At 49.2% G+C, this 27108-nt stretch overlaps 1 protein-coding gene and 1 long non-coding RNA gene across 9 annotated transcripts in view; one reads left to right on the top strand and one right to left on the bottom strand.

The window, feature by feature from the left end:
* The first annotated feature begins 16947 nt into the window (after positions 1-16947).
* LOC142013370 (uncharacterized) lies at positions 16948-21087 on the top strand. Its single transcript, XR_012645620.1, has 2 exons — positions 16948-18448; positions 18489-21087. It is a non-coding gene; the product is annotated as an uncharacterized LOC142013370 (long non-coding RNA).
* Positions 21088-21233: 146 nt separating this feature from the next.
* The window catches only part of PALM2AKAP2 (PALM2 and AKAP2 fusion), a 350798-nt gene continuing 344923 nt past the window's right edge, over positions 21234-27108 (bottom strand). For all 8 annotated transcript variants that reach the window (XM_074994658.1, XM_074994660.1, XM_074994661.1 and 5 more), the window contains one exon: positions 21234-22804. In XM_074994658.1, the coding sequence (XP_074850759.1) occupies positions 22712-22804 (93 nt within the window). In that variant the 3' untranslated portion in view covers positions 21234-22711. The remainder of the gene's footprint in view (positions 22805-27108) is intronic.

Below are 27108 nucleotides of genomic sequence, written 5' to 3'. Positions count from 1 at the left end.
GGTCCCTAGGACAAGGTGGGGAGGCTGCCCCCAGCCCTGCACTTTTGGGGGCTCCGCAGCAGCCGCCCCAGCTGTCCTATGGATGGGGGGGGGGGATTCCCTGGGGCAGGTGCAACAGTGGCGGCTGCACCAGGGGGGTGTCTCCTGGCCTCTCACTCACCAGGTGGGCAGTGGGAGTGGCTGGTCTGCTCCACGGCACCGCACCACGGAGCCCTATTTCTCCGTGGCAGTGGGAAGCCCCTGGTCCCTGCCGCCCATGGAGAAGTGGGGCTCAGTGGGCAGGGGGGCACAGTGGCGTGGAGCAGAGCAGGCTGCTGCTCGTGCTGCTGAGGTGGTGAATGGGGGAGGACAGGTGACACCCCCTCCCCCGACCTGCTGCTGCCACCTGGTCCCACCCCCCTGCCCCAGGAATCAGTGGCAGCAGCATGGAGGTGGCAGAGACTGTGGCATGGGGGAGGATTGCCTTGGGCCCTGTGCTTGGGGCATGAGCAGGGGTTACCCCAGCCCCGTGTACGTGTACACACACACACACACACACGCACCCGGTGAGGCAGGAGGCACTGCCATGTGCTGTCAGCACCGTCCCTACAGCTCCCATTGGCCAGGAACCAGCCTGCCTGCGATCTGCTGCATCACCGGCCAGGAACCGCCTGTAGGATGCACCTCACGGCTCGACTCTGCATCGTGCGCCTCCCTACTCTGCCCTCTAGTCTCCTGCACATATCTGAATCCCTCCTGCCCCCCAACGCCCTCCCAGAAAGGACCGGATATAACAGCCGTGCTAAGGCGAGAAGTCGGCTAGTCTGAATTAATCCTATTCTACGTGCTTTCAGCCTGAAATGTAATCGGAGAACAAGTTTGTGTTAATTAAACAGCAAGTTTGGTAGAATGTTCATAGCCTCGGTGCCATACATATGATCCTTTCATTTTAAATTAGGCAAAAGACTTGTACACAGGGGTCCCACTAAATTAACTCCCCACGAAAATCTAGTAGCCCTGGGACCACGGGAGAGTTAATCTGGACTTGGCTTTATTGTAGGCTCAGTGGCTAGCCATAGCGGTACAAGCCATACATGAGCGATCAAACAGCATCCCTAACCATCCTCAGCCAAATCACTAGGGTACCACAGCTGAACTGGCGAAAGCGAGGACAAGCCTGAGCAGGCGAATGGCTGTAGCAGACATAGTACCCACTTGTGTGGTATTACTGTACTAAAGGAGGGGTCAGCAACCTCTCCAAGTGCGAGTGCTGAAATTGGACCTTTTGCCCTCTAGGTACAATCTGAGTGCCAGTGATAACGGTTTAAAGTCACTCACAGTCCTACTTACACCACAGCTTCATTAATAAATCGACTGAGATGCGGCACGTTGCCATGTCGGTGGTGGTTGCTTGGTAGCATGAGCTGGTCTTTTGTTAATCCATAGGTTTGAGCTGGCTTTGAGCAAGCTCTTGCCTCATTGGGGTGGGAAGTGGGACGAGGCTGCGCTCCCACCTTGTGTGCTGATGAAACTCATCTCCCATGCCACTCATGCTGGGGTTGCTGACCCCTGGACTACAGGTTGACCTTCTCTAATCCAGCACCCTTGGGACCTTACCAATGCTGGGTGAGAAACTTTGCTGGACAATGGGCGGGCAAGATTGTCCAGTACCTTGCCAACATTTTCAGTACTTACTGAACTCTTAGAAGACACTAAGGGGTAAATTATATCAAAACAGCACAGACCACTGACAGCCAGGACTGGTGGCTCTGAACAAACTGCATGGGACTGTGCAAATCTTGGCCGCACCCAAGCTAAGTGGTCATCAGGCTAACTAAAATCATGCTGGTTTACGGCTGTTGCTGGACTAGCACGTTCTAGATTAGCAAGCATCACAGAGGTATCTGTGTTAGTCTGTATCTTCGAGAACAACAAGAATTCCTGTGGCACTTTATAGACTAACACGTTATAGCCTTACAGCTGTTAGTCTAACACTAACGCTTGTTAGTCGAAAAGGTGCCACAGGATTTCTAGATTAGCAACGTTCAACCTGTATATTTACTATAGTACACTACTACAACGTGCGTTGGTAGATCTATAGATACACTCTCTCGCAGGGGTGTCCTCTTTTTTTTGAAAGTTCGGCTATGGCGACCTTAGAGAAACTTCCCCGCCTCCCCCCCTGCATAGCAACCCCACCCTCTGTGACAGCCCGCGCACAGACAGCAATTTTCAGCCTGGCCTGGACGTCAACAATGAGCTCTAGCAATCCAGAGAGGTTAGGAAGGGAGTGAGTCACACAGCCCCTCCCTTGAGCACACCTGTGCCAGCCCGGCCTCTCATTTAGGCAGGTGTGAAACTATGTTGTCCACCAACTCCTCCCAGAAACTAACCCAAGATCAAGGCATGCTCAGGCGCTCTGGCATACTATGCAGGCTGGGTGAGGAACTATAAGAAAAGTTCTAGTGGGGCTAAGCCCTTCAGGCTTTCCTTATGCCGGCAGGTGAATAACAAAGATATTGTCCTTCAGTGATAAGTGCTTAGTCCTGGCATCTACTAGTGTGTGAACAGTGCTTTGTCTGTAGACAAGTGGGGAGCAGCGGGAGCGGGGTGGGATTTTTTTTTGTCCACAGACGTGCCAAAAAACTGTATTTACCCAGCTGGACTTTTAGTGACGCAGCTGTGTCCACATAGCCTTGTCCCTAAAAGCTGTCTTGCGTAGCGAGACTCTTAGGCGAGGCTGCCACTGACTCAGCTAGCCCCCTCCACAAGAATCCCACTCACGTTAACAGCAGCAGCATGCGTGTCTCTCTTGACGCACGCTTTCAGTCTGTAGGACATCACATCAACGAGAGGAAATGAGGCGGGTTTGGCTCCCTGTGAGGGGTGACTGCCTAGCCCCCTGCAATGGAAAGTTAGTCATTACTGGGTGACGTTTGTGACAAGTGCTGTGTCTTTTCAGGCTGCTATGACGCTGAAGCTGAACTGGTGCTTGTACTGTTGTTGATGGATGGTGTTGATATGCCAAACACGCTCAGTGTGTACGGTAGAAAGCGGGGGAACGAAAGCTGGAAAGGCCAGAGCTAGCCTGATTCATGGCAGCTTTACTTCCCCTTCCAAACTGCAGACTGGGTGAGAAGCCCAAGCAAATAGCTCCTGGTTTTTCTCTCCTGCCACCTTTATTTATTTTTCAGCCCAGCATCCTGTGCTGAGCCAGCAACTCCTTGGGCTGCTCTCATTCAACTGCTGCTCTCCCTAGTGGAAAAATCAGAACACTGCAACTTGCAAACTACACGTTTCCTCCAGGATTTTGTTCTTCCTTGGCGAACTGGGGCAATACAGGGCACTCACGCCTCGGGCAGCTCCTGGGCTCTCCCCACATTAATCCCCTGCACGTAGAGAGGAAAATATCTCTTTACCATGTTGAAAAGCAGCTTAGAGCACCTGGCTTTCACATAACTTTTTGGGAAGAGCTAAGATTTAGGCATGGAAAAGAGGAGAGCCACATATGTGTGGAAGTGGGGTGGTGCCCAAGAGGCATGTGATGATTAAAACAACACGTGGTTAAAAAAAAGTCCAAGTCTAGTAAAGCAAAAAGTGGCAGCTGTTGAAAGCTCACAGCCCTAACACAACTGACAGAGGACAAAAGGGACCTGGGTGATGAGCCCAGAAACATCAGGCAGGAAGGGGGTGGCAGCTGTCAGAGGCTACACAGAACCTAGCTTGGGAAGAAGGAAACAACATGAGTCGTTGAGGGCACAGTATGGTGGATGGAGCCAAAAGGAGTGTGAGAGCTGTGGAGGAGCAGATCAGGACCGTGATGCTGATGTGACAGGCAAGGGGGAAGCCCTGAAGAAGGAGAACGAAGTGAGGAATATGGACAATTTTTGTGGGTACTTAGTGGCTGGACTGGACAAGGCGTGAAGAAGACACTAGGAAGTTGTGATGGTTGAGGCAAGGCATGACTGGGAGCCAGGTGTGCATTGTGGCAGTGAGGATGGAACTGAATGTATGCATTCTGAAGAGGCCGCGGAAGAAAACCTGGCCACAGGAATGATACAGTAGGGGCAGAGTCTAGACTAAGGGTTTGAGAGAGGCTGCTGAGGTTGGCAATCCCTGTTCCATGGGAAAAGGAGAGTCCAAGAGTCAAAATGAGACGCTGTTTTTCACTGTGCTGGTTGAGTAGGTGGCGAGATGTCAGGAAGGCACCTGGGGAACTACAAGACTGAATGGTGGGCAAGGGAAATGAGGAAGGAAGGTAGCTCCAGGAGCCCAAGACATAGCAGGGCTGCTGTGTAAGCAGATGAGGTTTCCCAGGGGAAAGCATGTTGAGGAAAAAGAAGTGGGCTTTGAGCTAAGACCAGGCACTGATGAACATGGAGGGAGCAGTCGGGGAAGTAGGAAGAAAATCTGGAGGGTGTATTGCTGACTGTGACCTATGAGGTCTAGGCGTGAAATTACTCTCCAGAATGATACAATCTCCAGAAGACTCTCCTGACAGTGAAAATCCACCACACAGTAAAACACCAGCAACTGTGCATTTTAACACAGCACAATTACCACTAATTCTGGGTTTAAAAGGGTTCACATTCCCATATTCCAAGGCTGGGGGGGGAGTGGGTGGGGGGAGGAAGGATCAGTACCAATTTCGGGCCCATAAACAACAATACTCTGACCAGCAAGAGCCTCTGTCACTTTTTCCTCAACGCCAGCTCCTGGGAGTTGTGCCGCAGTGGTTACCAAAGCAAAAACATGGAAGGAAAGCCACACTTGTTTTCCGTCCTGGAGCTGTTTAAGTTGGCCAGATTCCTCTCTGCTTCATGTCGTCAACCAAGGTCACTGCATTCGTAAAACTAGCTACAGATTCCACACAACATACGACACTTCCAGTGATGTTTACCTGGTTTGCTGGTCCCTTATTCCAGCCAGTAGTTGATCTTGCTGGCACGCGTTTGTGCAACTCCCAAAACGCAGAGACTGGGCTTTTCTGGTGTAAAGAAAGCCAACTGCCCAGTGCAGGTGGGACACCCTGCTAGTTTCTAATGAATGCTATAGGCTGTTAGCAGCTTCCACTAGGTCCAGGCCAACAGACATAGTGTTAGACTGACAGCATTGGGGCACGATCCTGTACAATAATGGCAGCTCCACGAAAAGCAACAGGATTGTGCTACTGCTTCTCTGACTGGTAAACATTTTGCCAATTAAGGGCTTCTAGATAACCTCAGCTGATGAGACATGGTGGCCAACTTCACAGAACTGTATTAGCTGGCCAGGTCTGGGTACTGGGCTAGCACCAGATGGCCTCATGCTGCAGGTCTCATGCAGGTATTTCTTTGGTTGCGTGGGTGGCTGACGAGGTCTAGGAGGTGGCCATGTGTATGAAAGGCCTTTCCCAGTGGTGCATGGGTGTTGTAGTGACTGTTGTCCCGGAGAGATAATGACCAGATAGGTTCCAACTCCCCAGGGAGATTGAGACAGCCTACTGGTGCCACTTCGGACTTCTGGTGGGTTGCAGGCTGGACTCAGGATGAGTTGCAGGATGAGGTTCAAAGATTTCTTTCTTCCTCCCCTGGACCTTCAGGGGCCCATTACCCCACCAGGAGATTCTAGGCTTTTAATGAGGGAGCTGATGCAAATTATGGGAGGAACTGAAGGAGGAGGAAAGAGATGTGAAACCTTCCGCAAACAGTTGAGCTGTTTTGGGTTTTTCTTTTTCTTTAGGCGCTGGTTCTTTGAGGCCTACCTTTGAGGCAGAGACACCTTTTTTGCTTGCAATCTACCCTTTCTCTTCCACTTGCTTTTGATTTACATTTGGATTCTAATCACGTCTGATGATTCAATGTTTTAAATAAGCCCTCCAAAGTCTGGTTCCCAGTCTCCCTTTCATAACTGTTTTACTTCACTACCGACCTTCTAATGGCACACGCTCCTACCCCTTGCCCACCCTCCTGCCAGCTCCAAAGCACCATGTCAGAGGGATTCCAGTGCCAGCTTCTCATTTTAACCCCCCATGATTATGAGATTCCACTGTCAATGGCAAGCTAATAACCCACCCCCTCATGGCTGCTTCTCCGCTGGTGCAGCCCCCAGCTGCAGACACCTCTTCTAGCGCAGGGAGAAAATTCAGCGCAGCAGACACTGACGTAATCAAAGAAAGCTGGAAATGGCATTGAGAAAAAGAGGGAGAAACCAACAAGCTTGCATCGACAATAATTGCACCTCAAGTGAGGCAGACACAACCACTGAGCATCAAGATACCACAGAGCCTCAGGGTGCTCGTGGCCTCTCACTATGCCTGGGTGTGCAGCTTAAGTCACTGGTGAGGGAGGCTGTCTCCACTCTCAGCTGCCTTCAGCCCTATGCCTCTCATTCCCCCATGAGGACTTTGCTGCGGCAATCCTTGACTTCATCAGCATCACCAGCTCAGGCTGTTGGGTTCTGCTCGCAAGCCGGGACGGCCATGCAGATGCTGTGATCTGAGAAACAATCCCCGCACCCCACCCTGCCACCCCCCCACCCGCCTATTATACCAGCATTGCACCAGTTCTCGGCAAATGCCACTGACTCCTTTGTCCAGTGAAATTAACATCCTAGGCCTCGCCCACAATGCCTTCAATGGGCTAGGTTGGCTGGCAACTCACGTAGCGATGAACCACCAGGAACGTGTCCCACCAGCACTAAATGGGCCCAAACAAAGGCCACTTAGGAGCACAGAGGCTGGGACGAAGCTTGTGGAGGTGCTGCCACACCCTCTGGCCTGGCGCGGTTTCCAGTATACACAGGCGCTAACTCTTCTGCCAGGGAAAGGCTGCATCAGCTGGGGCAGGGTTCACTATCGGGGGGGGGGATGGGGTGGGGTCCTCTCCAGCCATTCAACATAGAATTGGCTCAAACACCGCCCCCCCCCCCCCCCCCCCAATAATCGAGGAAATTCAAACATCACCCCCTTGGTGCCCCAAGAGGCAACACGTCCTCACTTGCAAGTGGAGTGCCTGAGTGTAGAGAGGAGCTTTTAGTGAATGGGAGGACGGTACCATGGCATTCTTTTGGGGAACCCCACAAAGAGAGTTCATAAACAAGAACACCAGTAAAAGTCCAACGCCAGCTATGCTGGGCAGTATCTGCTTCCGCTCAGCTTCTGAAGACCAGCAGCCCAAACGTCCCCATCACATTCCCAAACTGTCTCTGCAGCTCTCACAGATGCTGCTGTGGGCCGGGGCAGACCCAGAACCAAGGGCTGCTTCTGCAGGGCTCACTGCCCCTCCTGAGTAGGGGAGATAAAGCAGCAACTTACGCATGCCACTGGTCACTCGCCAGCCAGCTGCTCACCGCTCTCCGCTGTCACCCTGCTGACTGCTCATTGTACCACCACTACACTGGTGCTCCTGCCAACTGGCCTCCCGGTGTCCCTGCTGCCGGCCATGCAGCAACTCCCACTGGGCAAGTGCGCTTTACTGCCACTAGCTTGTGGTGGATGTGGCTGTGGGAAAGAGCAATGGTTTCAGCTCTGTGTTTTCAGTTCTTGGCCCAAACACGGTTCAAATGCGAGACAGCTCCGGCATTCACTGGAGTAAATTTAAAATAAAAGACTTCTCCTGTGGCGTGCTTTAGCTTTGCCATTGAGCCGGGGGGGGTGAGAAACGTTGAACCAGTCTTAAAGCTCACAGCTGGGGAGCCTGGACCCATGCTCGCCCCTTCTTGTGTCACAGCCTTTTGGCAAGGTACCCGTGTCCCTCCAAGGTTGTTGAACTTCACAGCAGCGCTCTCCTTATGAGACATGGTAAAACACACGCTGGCATTTCTGTACTCCCACAATAACATCGAGCATGGGTGAGCCCGTTTCTCACGTCCTATGTTCGGCATTACATAGTTTGTGGTCGCACAGTAATCTAATGGGTGACAGATGGCAAAACACCACATCCCCAGCCCGCCCCTGCACCTTGCCTCTCTTGGGGTACAGCTACGCTTACTGAGCGAGTGACCCCCATCTTCCAGGGTTTGAGTTTGTGCACCTAGTGGGGGACATGCGAAATCAAACACTCAGGGGTCAACAGTTGACACCTCTATGCCTCATTATTGTGAGAAGTCAGGGAGAGGGTCTCCCATCCACCTCCCTCAGTGAGGATGGCCAGATAAGTCGAGCCTCGATACATTGATTCCAGCTACACAATTGTAACTGAACTTGCATCTCTTGGATTGACTTTCAGGTCTAGTGCGGACCTGCTCTTGGAGAGCTAAGCACACAGGAGCAAACTGCATTTACACACATACCAAGGGTTTGCGCCCATCCCTGCAAGCTTCATACCTTGCTTACTTCCTCATACCTTCCTTACCCAGGGATTCTCTCCCATTCCAGCAGGCTGTAATGGAAGCACTCCTCATTCCCTGCTCACCCAGGGTTTACACTTTGGCTCTTCCCCCCAGCACACCACAAAAAAACCCCCAAACCTGTTCCAGCTCTCCTGTTTGGGAGCAGATCTTTATTGGCCACAGGAGACCAGCCTGAGCCTGGCTTACTCATATTTAAGTGCCACAGCCCATTCCTTCAACAAGGTTTGACTCCTCCTCTGCCCCCGGCCAGAAGGTGGGTCCAGAACAGCTCGTCCATCAGGGCACACATGCTGTTACTCGCTACTCAGTGCTTGGACATGCTTGGTAATGGTTGCTTTAGATGTACCTTAGCCACTTAGTGAGAAGATACTGAAGTGGTGCAACAGACATTCATGTTGCTAGTGAGATTAATAGTGTGTTTGGTGCAATAAAGTGTAGGGCGCATAGATCACCTTATTATCCAGCCATCTCCTGGAGTCTTTTAGGTAGAGACTGATCCAGTAAACAAAGAGCCCAGAGTTGACCCAGGGATAGATTTGGCCCCCTGTGATCAAATATCTGCTTTCAAAAGTACATCAGGCCCATGCAATTGGAATGGCTGGGATTTCAATGGCCTTGTTTAGCTTTAAGGCCTGCCCCTTCTACTGCAACCTGCAATTTGAGCTGACCTCAGAAACTATTCCCTCAACCTGACAAGAACAAACTGGATTAAAAGCCTTTCCTCCACTTATCACACTGCCTGTCTTTTAGTTCCTTTTCTGACATCACTGGTTTTCCGCTGTTTACACCACTTCCCCAGCTGGCTTGTGTTTCGCATTCAGCATTTTTTTTTGTTCTTGATCTGCAACTTCCCAGCACTCTTAAATAAGTGTAACCTTTTAAACATCATCATCAACTGCCTTAACTACTGGAGTAGCGCATGGTTTGAAGGTAAAACAAAACTCGGAAACTTAAAAAAACAAAACAAAAAAAAATCTTAAACTGGAAACTTTCAGGAATATAAAGGTTTCTCGCCTTTGCTTTTGCTGAAGTCTCTTTGGAAGATCAGCGATCGGGGTGGGGACCTTTCCTGGCCCTTAACTGAAGGACTGGTATGCTGAATCTCATTTAAATACTTGTGTTTGCCAGGTGTTCAAGTCAGAACTATGTGTGGGGACCCAAACAAAGCCAGAGTGTTAAACACCCTGAGTAAAGATTGCTGCCCTAAACAGTTGTTGGGCTATTGCTATTGTACGAGCTTCTTCAGTGTTCGGGGCCATGGTACCTGAGATAGCATAAAAACTTTGGTTTCACCAATAAGTCACAGACTTGCCCAGCAAAACAAAGCATTGAATTTACCAAAGAATGCCTTCACTCTCTGGCTGAGCGAGAAAAGGTTACTCTGATGACAGGGTCAGGCCTGGCTGGATGGGGTACAAACAAGGAGTCAGCATCCTCACCCGTACACAGAATACCCAGTTTTGTAGGACACATGAAACTTTGGGGCACCTTTGGGTCTGAATGTCCACCCACTGCTTCTTCCTAACCCTATACTGTGTCCTCAGCCCCAGCCGCCTTACTCCAGGTGGCAAGAGGTGCAGGAAAACAAGCTCACTTCTGCCACCAGCCTTTGGATTTACTGAACAGGGGCTGATCGATGCCTCAGCAGCCTTAACCAAGGGCAGCAAGAGACTGTCCAAGGCACATCTGCTTTCCATCTGACGGGACCATATGGGCGACTCAGCCCAGTGGTGCTTGCGACATGCAGGGAGAGTGGGAGCATTGATCTGCTTTTGCAACACTATCGAGGGGGAGGAAACATGTCGTATACATGGAAGAGCCGCTAGCGAGGGGGGGAACCAGGCCTTGGCTCAGGCAGCCTCTTGGGAACCTGGTGGGAATGAAAAAGCACCCATCAAGGGCCCTTTGGAGGCTATAGAGTGGGCTGTACGTTGGCCCTAGGTCACAGAGGGCAAACCACAAGGTCTTCTGAGGAGCTATTAAGGGTGTGGCGTGGAGGTCTTGGGTCCTGGGTCCTGGAGCCTAGTTCCACCAGGGAGGGGAGGTGTAACTTGCTGTGAACATTCAAGAGTCCATGGGCCAGGTCTGGGCTTAGCACTTACTCCCTGAGTCTGTGTTCTACCTGCTTTGGGAGCAGCCATTGCTAACATTATTATCTGTCATGTGATAGTGCCCAGCAGCCTCAGTCATGGGCCAGGCCCCCATGGTGCTGTACCAAACAGCCCCAAAAGGCAAAGCACACCCCAGGGAGCTGAGCAGTAAGTGAAAAGCCTTCCCTCGCTGAAAGAAGAGCGTAACTCCAGCACCACTGACTATGACCTGTAACCAAACCTGCTCTGCTAACTCTGTTTGGTAACAGGTGATGGGGCACCTCCCGACTCTCGCATAGACAGGAAGCATCACATAAAGCTCCCCTTCCCTGGTTGGTGAGAGCGAGCCAGGCTGGTTGCCGTTGTACACTACCCCCACAAGAAACCTCATGCCATGTGGTTGTCTCCTGCACCAGCTCATATAACTAATCTCATTCCATTCTTTCCCCACAACCTGGCCCAGAAACATGTCTGAATGCAGCATCCCCAGAACACTCTGACCTACCATATGCCTTTTCTTGCTAATTAAGCTTGATTCTAGGAGGCCTGCATGTTAAATCAAACTGAGCCCTACAGAGAACAGGGTAATTGCTCTCAGCCAGGCTTGAACCTGCCGTCTCCAGATCTGAGAGCAGGTACTGCTAGAGCTTGAGCTAAAGGCCAGTTGCTGCTTAGCTTAGGCTGTAGAGGACACTTACGCTTTCTCTGCGAACCGGGTTAGGTACCATGACATGGGACAGAGAACCACACAAAGGTGTGTGGGTTACACATGCCAGACTCCCGAGCCTGTTTTTGGTCTGCTCACGTTGTCACCACGAGAGACTCTCTTAATTTTCACTTCTCCCATTGAGCCAAATGTCTGTTAAACAGAAACAGCCCAAAGAGAGGAACAAAGGTTAGGTCCTGCATCGTGCCGCTCGCCTGTGTGTGCCTTCAAAGTAGGAGGGCCACAGTCAGAGACTGTCAGGAGCCGTGCTGGCCTGTCAATGTATCTGACATGCCAAGGACTTGTACCAGGAAAAGCCACTAACAGGCAGGTTTAGTAGAGCAGCTACTTATTTATCCTCATCAGCTTCCTGGTCTGTGTTGCAACCCTACCCTGCCTGCCCCTTTTGCAGGAGTTGGTTAAAGCCTAAGCCCACTGCCATGGGCAGCTCGGAAGGTCCTCCACAGCTGGCTGTCTTTGGCCATTTCGCGGTGTGCCCCAGTTCAACGTGCAGGAAAGTTACACCCAATTACTGGTGAAAAACTTACCTCCCCTTTTATGTTCCTTCCAAACACTGACCAGGCCAGCGGCATCTATCGCCAGCATTGCATTCTGATGCGAACTACCGAGGGCACTTGGGTGTGTGTGTGTGTGTGTGTGTGTGTGAGAGAGAGAGAGATTGAGAGAGCGCGAGAGCAAAGCAAGGGAATCCCTTCACTGAACATTAAGTGGGTTTCTCTGGGGCTGCTTCATCAGGCTGCTTTGGTGCCACTTTGCTCCCTTAGGCGCTTTTGTCGCATGGGATGTAGCTCCCAGGTGGGTACACACGCAACCACCGGCCAGCCTCTGAGATTAGCTAATTCCGAGGACTGGCCAGCTGGGATTTCTCCCCGGGGAAATAAAGCCACTATGTCTGTACAACCAAATTTGCCCTCTAGGTGTCACTGCCACTGCACACGGAGGCATAGGAGCCTGGTTGTTCCTGCAACGGGCAGTGAGGGCAGGTGGCGAGACCTTGATCAAGCAGCTTTTGGGCAGCTCCATTTTTCTCTCATTGATCTTTCTGCCATGGCACCCTGCTGTGGCCTTGCTCAGGAGAGACGGACCGACGTAGCTGTGTATGACTACAGGCAAGTGTTTCCGGCTACCCTCGTGCTCCAGCAATCACGATGTAGCATGGAACATCCCGACAGCAGAGGGGGTTTGGCTCAGGGCCAAGGTCAGTAAGGCATTGAATGAGTTGATCAGGCCTCAGTCGCTGCACACAGTGTAAACTCATTTCATCCATTGCCTCTAGTTCTGGGCTAAATTACAGCTGGTGCCAAGCGCTGAGCTCCCTGTTGGACTGGCGTAGGCGGCTTCTCTGGCTGCTGTTTGGGGTTTGTCACTGACTCGGGGGCTGGCAGAACAAAGCTGCTCCTGTGCTGTGTGAGCAGAGATTGTGGTTACACAGGCACGAACCCGACCGCTGGCTCTGAACACGCCCCCCCCCCCCAGCGTGGGGAAAATCAGCACTGTCCCCAAACTCTGTGCTGCAGCCCCTCGCTATATGACCCTGGGAATGGTCAGGTTAGACTCACACGACAGGTTTCTGAAGCAACGGGAACCAAGGCCCAGAGCCTCAAGGAGCCGGGTGGTACAGAGTGAACCTCTCTAAGGGGCGCACGCTTGTGTCTGGCAACATCCACAGTCCAGCGTGATTTTAGTTAGCTGGCTGACCACTTACCAGGGGTTTGGCCAAGTTTTCTGTGGTCCCATAAAGTTTGGTTTCTGCTGCCAGTCCTGGCTCTCTGTGCCTTTATTTAGCTGTAATTTACCCTCTAAATGTCTTCTAAGAGCCCCATAAGCAGTGGAACTGTGGGTAACAGTGTGAGACAATATTGACCTTGGCACCAGTCAGCTCCCAAGGGTGCTGGTATGGTGAGGTTCAAGCTGTACCTCCTTGGTCCAACAGCCATGGGACCACAGAGGTCCCAAGCAAGAGAATTTGCCCACCCAGGAGAGGACAGGCCTTTGAGCTCCCCACCCCCGCTCCCAAGAAGGGGGCAAGCACCCCTCCTGACCACCACCCGCTCCCTGCACCAGGGGCTCTGCATCTGGTGGGGCTCACTGTTGCCAGGCTGCTGGCAACACCCCCCCACCCCACTCCAGCCAAGCTCCCTCCCACCACCAGGCTGTCAGTGGGGTTCCCTGGTCCAGCCCAGCTCCCCGCTGTGGGGCTCCCCACCCCCAGCTGGACTCCCACCCACAAGGTTGCTGGTAGGGATGCCCTGGCTGGCCTCCCTGTGGGACTTCCTGGTCTGGTGCCCCACACCATGACGGCCAGCTGGGCTGCTGGCAGCGGTCCCAGCCACCAGCAGGAGTGGCCCCCCAGCTAGACTAGCTCTGGCAGTTGGCGGTCTCTGGCCCAGCAACATCTATGGCCAGATGAGAGTTTCAATCCGCATTTAAGTGGCACATGCCCAATGAAATCAACCACCTCGTTCTTGGCCAGGACCTGGGTCCAAGCAGGCTCAGGTCCTATCTCTGCCCACCCTCCCCACCCCACCCCAGCATGACTCTTGCTGCCTTTCTTCCCATAGTGCCCCCCCACAGCCACCCCATTACTGCACACAGCCATTCTACTGGCCACACCCCCGCCTGCTCACACGTAGTGCTGACGTGCTACCCTTCGCCTCGTGCCGCTCCGGCTGAGAGGAGCTGGCTCCATTGCTGATGGAGGGCTGGAAAAGCCTGTGGCATGTCAGCAGACAGTGGTGTTTGCCTTTGCCGCCCAGCCTACAGGCAGCCGAGCTTCTCATTAGCCAACTGCATCTCACTAACCATTACAGGCGTTTTGTGTGGCCAATTTGCTGCATACGGTGGCACTAGCCCTTCAGGTACCAGAGGACTTTATGGGGCTCCTGGCTACTTTGTTTTTCACAGGACCAGTTTAAATAGCACTGTGTGGAAAGGCGCCTGAGTCACACAGCTTCTGCCCCCCACGGGTGACCACAGTCCTCTGTAGCCTTAAAGGCTCCCAGCCCACAAATACCTGATGTACCTGTACTTGTTTTCTGACGGGCATGGAGGGAGCCCTCATGGTTGGTCCTCTGCAAGGTCTGGCAGTAACACTTCCGTCTGTCTCGCTGGGGTTTGGTGACTTTCCCAGCGTGAGAGCCAGGGCCAAAGAAGCTGTGCCCCACCCCCCGCCCCAAGCTGCTGTGACACCACCTGCAGAGGTTTCGTGGCAGGCCAGAGGCCTTGGAACATTACCTCAGGTGCTTGAGATGCAGGAGCAAAGCCTGAGGTTAGCTGGGTGTGGGCCAAGCACTTCTCCTAGGCATGGAGGTGGTTTGGTGGCTTTCCTACCTTTGTGTGGTTCTTGCCTCACCCCGCCCCCCACACAACTGTCTGGGGCAGGGGGCCCTCTTTCTCTCCAGCTGACACCTCGTCCCTCACTTCCCACCATCTTTCTCCAGCCATGTGATGGCCTCCTGGACTGTACCCTCTTCCAAAGGGGAGAACTTCCTCATCCGCAGCCCCTGCTCCTCAATTCCTCTCCCTGCTTGTGGTACCCCACCCTGGATCAAGGGTCCAGCAAGGGATAGGAGTCATGTCCACCCTCTCTCCCACCCCAATCCCATAGGCAGCTGCTGGCTGTGCCCTGGCTGCTCACAGCTCAGTTGAGTTTCCCCAGGGCCAGCAAGCAGCCCTTGCTGACAGAAGGGGAATTGCTTCACATGCAGCCCAGCCTTTGGGGGTTCAAAGGCAGCCTGTCATAGCTGGTGCCTGAAAGGCTGTGGGGAGGGGCTGATTTGAAATGGGGCACAGAGCATTTCACTGCTAGGTCATCTGCCGACAGGATGGAACTACTCATATGTTAATGGAATGTTCACACCACTTGTGTTGACAGGCCTCATGTCTGGTTCATGCGTTAGGTTTGCTCCCCCCCCGCCCCCTCACAATATCTCTGCAATTCCAGGCGTGTAGGAGCTGTTCCCCCATCTCCTCCAACAACATCACCCCTGCTCCTCAGTGCCTGGGATGGAGAGGGCAAAGAACGTGTACAGCTGGAAGATGTTGTGCGAAGTGGTGCAGAAGCAACGTGGGGATGGATGGAAAAAGGTGCTGTTGCGCCAGCAGGTAGGAGGCCTGGAGGGCAGCCAGGGACAGTGAGGTGGGGCTGGGAACCCATCCATAATTATCTGAAGGACTGAAGAGCAGGCACAGAATTAACTGGAATTTGGTGGCTTAGAGATGCTGGGAGCCCTGCTGATGATATGCAGATTTAGGTTATTTGAGCTCACTTAGGTTTTCTAGGAAGTTCTCCTGCAGCTGGGCCCAAAACCACCATACTCAGTTACCGCAGATCTGCAAATGTGGGCACTGTCTTCCAGGCTGACTATGGACAGGGGGCATTCCAACCTTAGCCGATAGACAAAAAATGAACAGAATTTTTTAAAAATCTCATGATTTTCAAATTTTGGGGCTGGCAACAGTCTTGAACCTTCCGGGCTGGCAGCCATGCCTCTTTCATGAGCACCACGTGCATGGAAAAATTAGTTCATTCCTTGAGAAATCCCACAGAACCTTGGCTTCCAAACTCAGTACCAACTGGAGCTGGGCTGAACACACCTGGACCTTGTGAGCGGCAAGGCATTGCAAAGGGCCGCCCCCTCAGGCTACAGGGCCTTGTTTTGGCTTGTACCCTGCAGCATCAGGGAGCCTTTTATAATTCTTTACTGCTTGTCAGGGTGCTCCAAGGCTTAGTGAATTGAAAGTGGCAGCTTGGGTAACTGGTTTTAGCAATACTAGGTGCTAGTGTTAAACAGCTAAGAACCAATTTTGTTGAACAAAGATCTGAACCACTGGCTCAAACTGACACTGCAATGCTATCTTAACTAGCACCTAAGCCTGTCCCACTGCAGACTTCTAATATGCTGCTTCCTATTTCAAAATGTCCTAAAATTCAAAGCTGCTACGAATTAAGAACATTGGATTTGCTACCCACGATCCTGTCTCCTTTTGAGTGGTGCACTCGAAGCACCAAGACACGAAATTGAACCTGGGACCTCTGGACCTTAGAACGTGAGCCTCTACTGTGTGAACTAAAAGCCAGATGCCCATTAGCTAAGGCTGTACAGCAGACTCATTCTCTAAATGCCACCAGATGGGCCAATATACCACATCCAGCCCGAGTTACACAATGAGGGGAAAAGCAGGAATAGGAAAAATTTTCTTTAGTCATGTAGTTAAAAGCTAACAGCATTGTACTGTTCTAGCTTGTGTAGGTAACTACGCCTATTGGCAGAGTGTAACATTATCCAGCCTGTTGTTATAGCCCATCACTCACTTGATGAACATATAACAGGAAATCCATGCCGGATACTGACTTTTTTCTGCAGGGATTTTGGATATCGGCTATACAAGTAAAAACACCTGACTCTACGGAAAGGAAGCCTGCAGTGACGTGCCTTCTTACAAAGATCCTACAGTTATGGGGCCCCATCTAGGGCCCTAGACAACTCATGGGTGTCACAGGAGTTTTCCCCTTTACTTCAGTGGAAGCGGATCAGGTCCATAAATGAAACGAGAATGTGGTATTCCCTCTCATGAGAGAAGGCCAGATCCACGCTGGCATCAAATGGCAAGGCTCCAGCAAAGTCAGCAGAGCTACACTAAGTTCCAGCAGCTGAGAATTGGGCTCACAATGCAGGGCAACACCAGAGTTATGAACCAGCCAGACAACCACATACCTCCTTTGGAACTGGATATACAATCAGGCAGCAGCAGACACAAAAAAAGGTTGTTAAATGTGAACTTAAAAAAAAGAAGACATTTTCTTCTCCATAGTAAAGTTTCAAAGCTTTATTAAGTCAAAAGCTCAGTTGTAAACTTGGAAAGAACAACCCTAATGCTTTGTTCAGAGTTATTAGCATTTCAGAGCCATGAACAACCTCCGTTCCTGAGGCGTCCGTAACTCCAAGGCTCTACTGTACTGTATTTGGTATCATTACATGGCCTGGTGTCTGCAGATATAGTCAGGCTCCCAGGGATAAATTCAGCCACTGGTATTGGAGCCAGAATGAAACTAATTTGGTCTATTTGTTCTTGTGCCAACATGATCTTGTAGCTGAAATAGCTGTTCATCCTCCTAGGTTTTCAGCTCCTTATCGTATTTACAGAAAGCAATCAGATCCCCTCCCAGCCTTCTTTCTGCCATGCCAAACAAGCCAAGTTTTTCCAGTGGCCTCTCTTAAAACAGGCCCTACAAGCCACTGACTATTCAGTGCTGAGGCTCATAGAGCTGGAAGGGACCTTGGGCGGTCATTGAGTCCAGTCCCCTGCACTCTTGGCAGGACCAAGCACCATCCCTTGTTTAATCTATTTGCCTCAGATTCTAAATGACCCCCCTCAAGGATTGAACACAACATTGATTTTAGCAGGCCAATGCTCAAACCTCTGAGCTATCCCTCCCCATTAGCTCTTCCCTGATCTAGTTTAAATTCACATTTATTGATGGGATGTCAAACTGTTCTAGTTTAAATTCATCTTCCTGGATGGCATATAAATGACCAGAATTATACCCAGGAGCCAGATGAAATCTTACCTATGCCTTGTACAGTGGCATTAATTCTTCAGCGTCTCTACTGGAAACAGCTCCTCTAACATATCCTACAACTGCATTTGCCTTTTTTCAAAGGTGCATCCCATTACTGGCTGTCATTCTGTGCTTGTCCCAGGGACTCTCCTCTCCTCTGGCACTTCCAATGATGAGCCCCACCATGTAGCAGAAATTCTTATTAGAACATGATTTAGACCTTTGTACTATTGGACCATCCCGTTTCTGTCACTGCAGTCTTCAAGGTCCTCCAGATATTCATGTATAATATTCCAATCCACCTCAGTATTGATGTCTCCCAACTTTTATCGTCAGTACATGCATGCTCCCACTTTTTGTGAGAAGATCATTAATTAACATTGAATAAGATGGGCCAAAACACCAATCCTTGAGGAACCACTAGTTACCTCCCCCCAATCCAGTAATTCACCTTTCAGCACAACCCACTGCCTTTCCCCCGAGAGCTGATTTCTTATCCCCGTGACAATGCTAGTACTGATCCCCATCTTCCCTAACTTAGATAATAATTTTCCATGTGGTTCCATGCCACATGTTTTACTGAGGTCTACTGCACATCCCTCAGTTAAACTGGGGGTATGTTTTCGCTACTTAGAAGATTGACGCAGTCAGGGGCGACCTGAGGTTTGGTTTCACACACTTAGTGAGGACATGCACAATTGAACTATGTGGGGCGGCAGTCAATGCCTGTACTCCTCAATATCTCGAGGAGTAAGGGAGGTCGACAGGAGAGTTCCTCCTGTCGACCTTCCTTAGAGAGGACGGCTAGGTCAGTAGATTGTAGATAAGTTGATTCGAGCTGTGCAACTGCTGTAACTAGAATTGCATATCTACAATCGACTTTAATGTCTAGTGTAGACCTGGCTTCAGATTAGTCTGACATGCTCTACCTTTGGTAAACCCTTGTTGAATTACATTTCCTTTCCTAATTACTATTATGAATTTAATTATTCTTTCCTTCCTTTGCTCTGAAACCTTTCCATATTATCGAGGTCAGACTGACAGATCTGTAACACTCACTTTCATCTCTTCCGCTCTCTTATATACAGGATTCTCCAGCCACACAGTACTACCCCGGCCCTCCATAGATCAGACTTGCGTCTCACGTAGATGAAACAAGTAGCAAAGGATGGAGGCTGAAAACCAGGGAAAAGAAGAACAGGTGTAATGCTTAGAACCTGATGCTGCATGTGTCTTAACAGCTGTTTCTGTTGATGGGATGAGAAAATATTTCTCCTCTTCATGGTGCCTCCTTCCAAGCCAGTGTGAGCTTGGCAGCTGCCAGTGCTGGGAAAGGGCATTACAAGCTTTGTTCTAGAAACTCCCCCCAGGTTTCTGTTTTAATGAGAAAATAACAATGGATGTGCATTGTTTGCCTCACAGTCACTATAAAACAGAAGCAGGGTAGCAACATCTAACTGGGATAAAACATGACAACAACGCCATCTTTTGGTTGCAAAACAAATCTCTGTTATTGTTTTAACCTTCAGATAATCTGGTGAGAACAAGATAAAGCCAAAACTAGCAGCTTTTTGAAACAGTAACAATCAGGACACCTGCATTTGGAGAGTTACGGTCCTAATGCTGAACTCTTGTTCATTACACACTTCCACTAAAATCACTCTTCGTCACAGAAGATTTCTTTTGTGGAGACCAAGTTAATCTGGCAGTAGTGTTCCTTTGCTGCATGTGATTTATTTTTTATAGATAGGGATGTGTGCCTGCCTGTATTTATAGACAGCTATGCTCGGAAACATGCAACGAAAGTACAGAAGAGGCCAATAAACTGCATAACATCTAAGTTATCGTAGTGTGAGCCATGTGCTGCTGATAACAATACTTTTGCTTCCATAATTTCTGGAAGAGAAACTATCGGGCAATAGCCAGAGTAGCTCTACTGGACTGGTATGTGCATCTGTTTGTATTGCAGTGTGTGTGTGAAAGTACTGCTGTGATTCCATCCCAGCACAAGGGATTCCAAGATGGCAAAACCAGGCTTACTTTATAAGACATGGACTTCATTTTCACAGCTGGAGTTGAGGGGAAGGAGCACACAAAGCAGACGATGCACTGTGACAAACAATACAGAGCTGAAGAAGTGACAGCCAATGTTTTGTTTGCTTATTTATTTATTTATTTATTTAATTTTTTTATTAAAAAAAATTCCTTAAGAAAACAACAAATGCATGTTTCTTCAAAGGGAGAAGAGAGCCAGGAACTCCTGACCTCAGCACTGTGTAACTGCAGCCACACTGAGGGAGAAGCAAATTCATTTCAAAGGAGCAAATGCAGTAAGCATCCGAGTGCTGCAGTGAGAAGTTTAAATGTACGTGCCATGATGTCAGACCATTTCTCAGTCACGAGCCACTTATGACCTAGATCCTGATACCATGTAATTCTGCTAGAGAAGCCCTCTCTGAGCTCTCCTGTGCTATCCTCAAACCAGAGGGACCCAAACCCTCTCTCAGTCCAGCTCTGAGTGGTACTACATGTGACACCTGCCCATCAGCCAGGCCCCAGACTGCCAGACTTCCTACAGTATCCAGGCAACACTGACTCACCTTGGTTGAGCTGGGTCAGAACAGACATTTCCCAATAGCTGGTCTACCTGGATATGTGCATGCTCAGGCATGAATGTGTATGACTCACATGACAGAATTCAATATAAGACAACTGCCCAGATCAAAAAAGTTTTCTTTTGTTCATAGGCAATTCACAAAATGTGTGTAATTAATGCTTACTGCCACTTTCGCTACAATCCCTGAATGCGGGCTTCAAAAGAAATTAAAGCAGGGCTAGGCTATAACAGCTCGCAGGCTGGACACAGCTCAATCAGGGTTAGACCCTGGGGCAGGCCACCAGATGCTTCATTCATCTGCAGGTAATGCTACTCAGCTCCCCTTGGATGTGGTTTGCCATTCCCAGGCAATGGGAGCTGCAAGAGATGCCACAGACCAGGCCACCCCTTCTCGCAGTGCCCGCTGGGTGCAAGAGGCCATACCCACAGATGCACAGAGGAATGAAGCATCTGGTGGCCTGCACCTAATCTGTGGGCCATTTACTGCCCAACCCTGGCATAAAGGAACACGTGAGACATATTTTGCAGTGTCAAACCACAGGCTGGAAGGAAATTAAAAATCTTTTGGTTGCAAGCTCTGTGTTTGTCTAAGAAAAGCACCAGAATAATGTTCACTGTATCTAAAGCCATTTTAGGTGAGCCTCAGAATAAAACATCATGCCAGGTCGCAGAGCAGTAGGAAAGCAGATGAGAGATTTCAGGAAGAATCAGTCCCTTGGCCAATTTAAAAGGAAGTTAAAATAATAATTCGAGGTTTATAAAAACACACACATACATGTCTCCTAAACGTGATCATTTCTAGTCCAGAAATTATGGTTCCCAGTTGTAAAATACATATTGTATTGCTTTGCATGGAAAGAAAGAGTAAACCTGGCAGCCTCTAGCCTACGTATGAATATAAAGCACAAGAATAAATACCACATTTCTTTTCTAAATGTCAGATTACAAAACTGCTCAATACTTAGCAATTGTGATTCATGCAAATACCATGGCGGGTCAAATTTTAATTTTACAAATACTGCATCAGCTCAGTGCCTTTTTTATATCCCTTTTCATAAAAAAGAAATTCTCACTCACCCCCTATAGCTGGCAAACAGCTTTGGAGAAAATAAATCTGTACACCCATAGCTCTTGTTCATTCTAGGATTCCACCCTCTCACACACGCATGCGCTCACTCCCAGACACACAATACCCTTTGTCATGGATTCCAAGCCTACGCATGAACTAGAGGTTCTCTTTTGCTTTTAGCTCAGAAAACACTGGTTGAACAGCACAAATAATCCTTTTTCTTCCCTTTCTTGTTCTTTCTCTCTCTCACATACACTCTCTATTACCTTCTTTACCTTTTCATGTTCTGGAAACCTACATACTCTACATCAACTTCAAGGCCTTTTACACTGTATAAATATAAAGATAAAACTTTCTTCCCTTGTTTGTTTGTGCCAGTGTCTGGCAGATTCAGTTATTGCCTTGGTAAAAATTAAATGTAATTTGTGTGGGCCCCCCCACTTCCTGTTCCAACTCAGGTTATTCAGTCTTAATTTGTTTTGTACATATGCCTCTGCCCACGCCCCTCATAGTCATTACCCACTAAATATAGATTGTGTATTTAGAAACACAGTTATGTAAATATGCACTGAGAAATGGGAGCCCAGTTTGTATTACAAGCACACAGAACCCTAAAGCTAAGGTTGTCCATTTGGCTTGGTATTCCCCTCCAGTGCTTTCCTAAACTGACAGATTGTGTTTGCAACAGAATGGGATACTTTCTTAAGGGCTCTGATTGCACTGTGTGGATTGTACATGTGCAATAACTGCCTCTAATGTTTAAATGACAAATTAAGTGTGTGTGTGGTGAGGGGTGGGAGATCCTCAAACAGCCAGCCCTCCCCTGCCAAACAACAGAAAAGAAAAACCATTGACTTTTATGGCTATCTAGAATAAACCAAAGTAACATCGATGTTTGTCATGCAGCAGGCGGGATGCTGGAGAAGCTGCAGGCCAGTCCAAAGGAAGCCAAACTCTCTTGCTGATACCAAGCAGGGCTGGAAATTCAGTTAGAAGGAAGCACGTGTATTTGTCCTGTCTTAAGTTTTTGCCAGCACCCTCTGCCTCCCATGCTGACCTGCTGCAAGGGGCCAGCTGCTGCTTTTGTCAATGGCAATGACCCCCCCCCTTCCTTGACTGGTCCACACCTATTACCCTCTCAGTCTTCTCTTGGGAGTTGTGTGGGTGGATTTTGTGGGTGGGTCTTCCTCTTTCAATAACAGTGCCTGGAGATGGAACAATCCTCTCTCTGTGGATCAGTGAGCTTGTGGTATCTTTAATAAATATCGGGTTAAATGAGGCGATGTATTTACTTTTTGGTTTCTCAGTCCCAAACACCCGTTTTATTGCAAAGGGATTATTCGTTCTCTTCTCGGTTGGCATAAATTCCAGCCTCCCAGCGCAGCGCCAGGGCACTCTTCCTGCGGTTCACCCTGGTTGCCTCCAGGACCTGGAAAAGACAAAAAAAAACGCATCACTTAATCGGGCTATCCTCTTCCACTCCGCTCCACTGTCCTTGTCTTTTTCACCATGCGCCCCGCCCCCCCAAAATGTGCAGTCCTCACTGGCCATTCAATCATGTGAGAAGTAAGTGGGACTGCTTGTGTCATTACGCGCGTGCAAGGGTTATGACAAATACCCCAGAAGGCCCGAGCCAGACTATTTATATCCTTATATTCAGACAGTTGCCTAAGTTAGAAGTGGAGAAGTCAAGTGTAACTCTGTAGGCCTAACTGAGGATGCTGCATATTCTCCATCCCAGTTTAGACAGGTCAAGCAACAGCTGGCAGAAGAGGGTACCTACAAAAGATCTATTTATGCTACCACAAAAAATACATGTCCCACTGTAGACAACGGGAACCTCTGTCATTGACTTCAATCACCTTTGGGTCCAGGCCTTTGTGTTACCCAGACTGTTTCATTTAAATGTGTCATTACCTGTAGACACCATGGTTCTTCAGACTCACTTGCTGTGATATTTGGATGGAGCGGGATCAGTGAAAAAGCCACTGCTTGGAACACATGCACGGAAGAACACAGAGCAGTCAGAATGAAAACCCACACACCACATGCCTGATGCGATAGATGGGCCTGGTCTTGGCCACCAGCACAAGGGTGAATTTTCCCCTCAGGGAACACAGGGACATCTCAGACTTACGCCACCAGGTCCTCCACTCAGCATGCTGTCGGTCCCGCCTCCTCCATCCCCCACCCAACCTTCTAGAACACTCCCAGGATTAACCCATGCCAGGGCAGACCCACATGGGTGATCTAAAGTGTGACTGGATCCAAAATGCATGGCAAGCAGGGCAAAGATGCTCATTGATTTCTAGCGGATTTCACTCGGAACCACCCCCTGTCCTCTGCCAGGAGAAACATTTTCTGTGGGTTTATAGATTAAAAAACCCAAGCCAGCTCAATTCAGAAAAGGCTAAACCAACTAGTATCAGAGGGGTAGCTGAGTTAGTCTGTATCTTCAAAAACAACAAGAAGTCCTGTGGCACCTGTGGAGAAGCGGATCTTTACCCACGAAAGCTGATGCTCCAAAATATCTCTTAGTCTATAAGGTGCCACAGGACTTCTTGTTTTTAAACCAACTAGGATGCCTTGGAAGTGTCCTGGTTAGCTAGTGTATGCAGCCCAGCTTTCCTATTACTGCCATCCTTTCCATCCCCTGCCCACCAGTGCGCTCTATGCTGCCATGGCTTGGCCAGGGTTCTCCCTCTTCTGTTCCATCTGTGAGCAGGTTTTCTCCCCTCCGTGTGTGGAGTGCGTTTTTACGTGCACCGAAGCATATCTGAAGGTGCACCACCAATGGAAATAAAACCTAGCAGGGGGTGCTCTGCTAATCAAATGGGTGGCATTTGAATCTCTCCTGCCCAGCTGCCCATGAGCACAACTTGCGGGAAACACGGCCCTCCAGTCCAGTCGTAATGACTCATATCAGACTATCAGAATGTAAGAATAAGGCCCTCAGATCTAAAGAACAGCTGATGGCAACCTAGCTGCAGGTGTTGGGTGAGTAGAGGTTATGCTGCCTTGCAGCTTGTAACAATCAATGACTGGAGACTTTCGCAGAAGTCAGGTCTCCAACTGGCACTGCCAAGAGCTGCCACGGGCCCAGGAGCAATGTGGGAGGGGGTCGCAGAAGGTGTGGGACCGAGGGCATTTGGCATTCAGCCCTACTGAGACCAAAGGCTCTCCTAGCTCTCTCCCAGCCATGGGCAGCTGCAGCTATGCTGCGGTGGCAATTCAGAGGGGCCCAGAGCGCCAGATGCGACTGCTGTTAATTTGGCCGTGGTAACTGGAGTGCCAAGCCCCTTTGAAAGGCCGGCCTAGGGGCAACTGTCCCCTTTGCCCCATCAGTCGGTGGGCCTGTCTCCAGCTACGCCGCCTAGCTGGAACAAAGAGACAACTCCTCCTGACAGACATCCTTGCTGCTTGCGCTAAACGAGAATATTCTCTGCGGTCTCACTCTAGGATCCAAGCTCATATTTAGAGCTCAGCAGTTTGGGGTCAGAAGAGGTCTGGCAAAGCTTTGCTTGTGCTCTGTAGTTTGCGTGCCCTCTAATTTCTTTTGAGCTTGTGGCTCAACGAACCCAAAAACTCAAGGTTAAACTGAGTATGGAACGGAAACCACATCTCCCCTCCTGGCAGCAACGGGGAGAGACTATGCATGCCGAGGCCTCAGCCCAGGTTTACTGGAACGAGATAGTAACGAAGATCTGCATAGAGCTGCTTAACTCCTCTTTGTAAACGATTCAAAGGCAACAAAAGTCAAATGGCAGCAAGTCTGATTTCATCCAGCAGAGGGCAGTGGCGTTCAACCTCCCACCCCTCTGTTTACAAATTAAAACTCCCTTCAATTTCTTGACTAAAACTCCCCAGAGAGGCTCCAGGCAACTTGAGACTCGTGCAGTTGCAAAGCACAGGGGCCAAGGGTTTAAATGAGATGTCTGGGATTCTCATTGGTCAAACTACGCCCTGAGACAAGATCACAAAGGGATGTGGCCCCACTGCCAGCAGTTTTCCTTGATAGCTTGCTTAGAGGGAATAAAGTGGAATAAATTGCCAAGGGAGGTTGTGGAATCTGCATCGCTGGAGATATTTAAGAACAGGTTAGATAGATGTCTATCAGGGATGGTTTAGATAGTACTTGGTCCTGCCATTGGGGCAGGGGGCTGGACTCGATGGCCTCTCGAGGTCCCTTCCAGTCCTAGTGTTCTATGATTCTATGAAAGGAACAAAAAAGCTATTTTAGCTCCAGCACAACAGGAAATAAGATGTGGTGGTTCCTCAGCTTCATAATGGGTGAGTGTTGCTAAGCGGCAGCAGAAGCAGGAGAAAAAGGGAATGAGGGTTAAAGAAAAGTGCAGGGTAGAGGAAAAGTAACAGTCCAACAGGATATGAAAAGGAAACACAAAAGACACCAAACTCAAGGCAAAAGTCTGAGGCCCTTATCTCAGCAAAACCACCATGGCAGTGGGAGGAGAGTTGCACTTAATTTCTAAGCTGTATAAAGTCAATGCTCAGTTGCAAACCCTTCAAGGAACAATAGTAATGTTTTGTCCTATCCCAGAGTGTTTGTGAGTTGGAAGGTTATATGGTGAGAATGTGGAGGCCTAATTAGGAACAGCTAAATGGACTCCAAATTATTGCTGTGTCAGACAGACATCCTGGGAATACACTAAACAGGACGAACCAGGGCTTTTATTTATTGATTGAGTGATTGATCAATTAATTGATTGCCTGTAATGCACCCAGTCCTGGGCCAGAGTTCAAAATGCCTATTTCAGCTGAGTAGCTATTTACCTCTGGTGTCTGGATGAGCATCCAGCAATGGAATGAAGTAAGCAGGTTACTTGCTAGAGAAAAGACATGTGAGGGTATGTCTACAACAGCAGCCAGATTATGAAAAAAAGTTATTCTGAAATAGCTTACTTTGCAATAATGCCACGACACACAAGTGCATTTTGAAAGGGCACTTAGCTATTTTGAAATACAGAATCTACATACATGGAGCCTATTTTGAAGGGGAGCCATTGGAAGCACTATGGCTTATTTTGAAACAGGCTCTATTCACTGTCTTCACAGAACCTATTTTGAAACACAACAAGAAGTCCTGTGGCACCTTACAGACTAACATATTTTGGACCATAGGCTTTCGTGGGCAAAGACCTGCTGTCCTGTTCACTTCTTACCTTTCCCCTTTGGTAGAGAGGAGAAAGACCAATGTCAAATAAAAGACACTATCTTCCTAAATAGGCAAAATGGGAAAGCATGAGGATGTTAGAGTTTTCTTTCTGGAAATTATTTATACATAATAGTCCTACATTTTGCTTATGCTAACCCTCCCTCTCCAAAAAACAACAACAACAACAACAACAAAACAAACTCTTCTTTCTCTCCCTTGAGTGACCTATGAAAAGCCTAAAAATTCTATTGAGTCCATTGACTTTGTTACAGTTTATTACTTTAAAAATAAGTTTAATATAAACTTCCTCAAAAGACACAAAACTAGCACCTTTGTTTCTTTTTAAATTTAAATCAAGACAAGAGTGATGCTACCATCCAATGTTGTTTTCTTGACCTATTGTAAAGCTGTGAACAAATTATGCACAATCAATTCCTTTCAATTTATACCAAAACTCAAATTAAGGTTACATTTGAGGCACCCTCAGTATGTATGCTGCAAAGTATCTCTAAGTCTATAAGGTGCCATAGGCCTTGTTGTTTTTGAAGACACAGACTAAC

Source organism: Carettochelys insculpta, chromosome 5 (genome assembly GCF_033958435.1).
Source record: "Carettochelys insculpta isolate YL-2023 chromosome 5, ASM3395843v1, whole genome shotgun sequence".
Classification (NCBI taxonomy): Eukaryota; Metazoa; Chordata; order Testudines; family Carettochelyidae; genus Carettochelys; species Carettochelys insculpta.
Note: the sequence above shows the minus strand (reverse complement) of the source record. Positions and strands in the feature narration are given on the sequence as shown.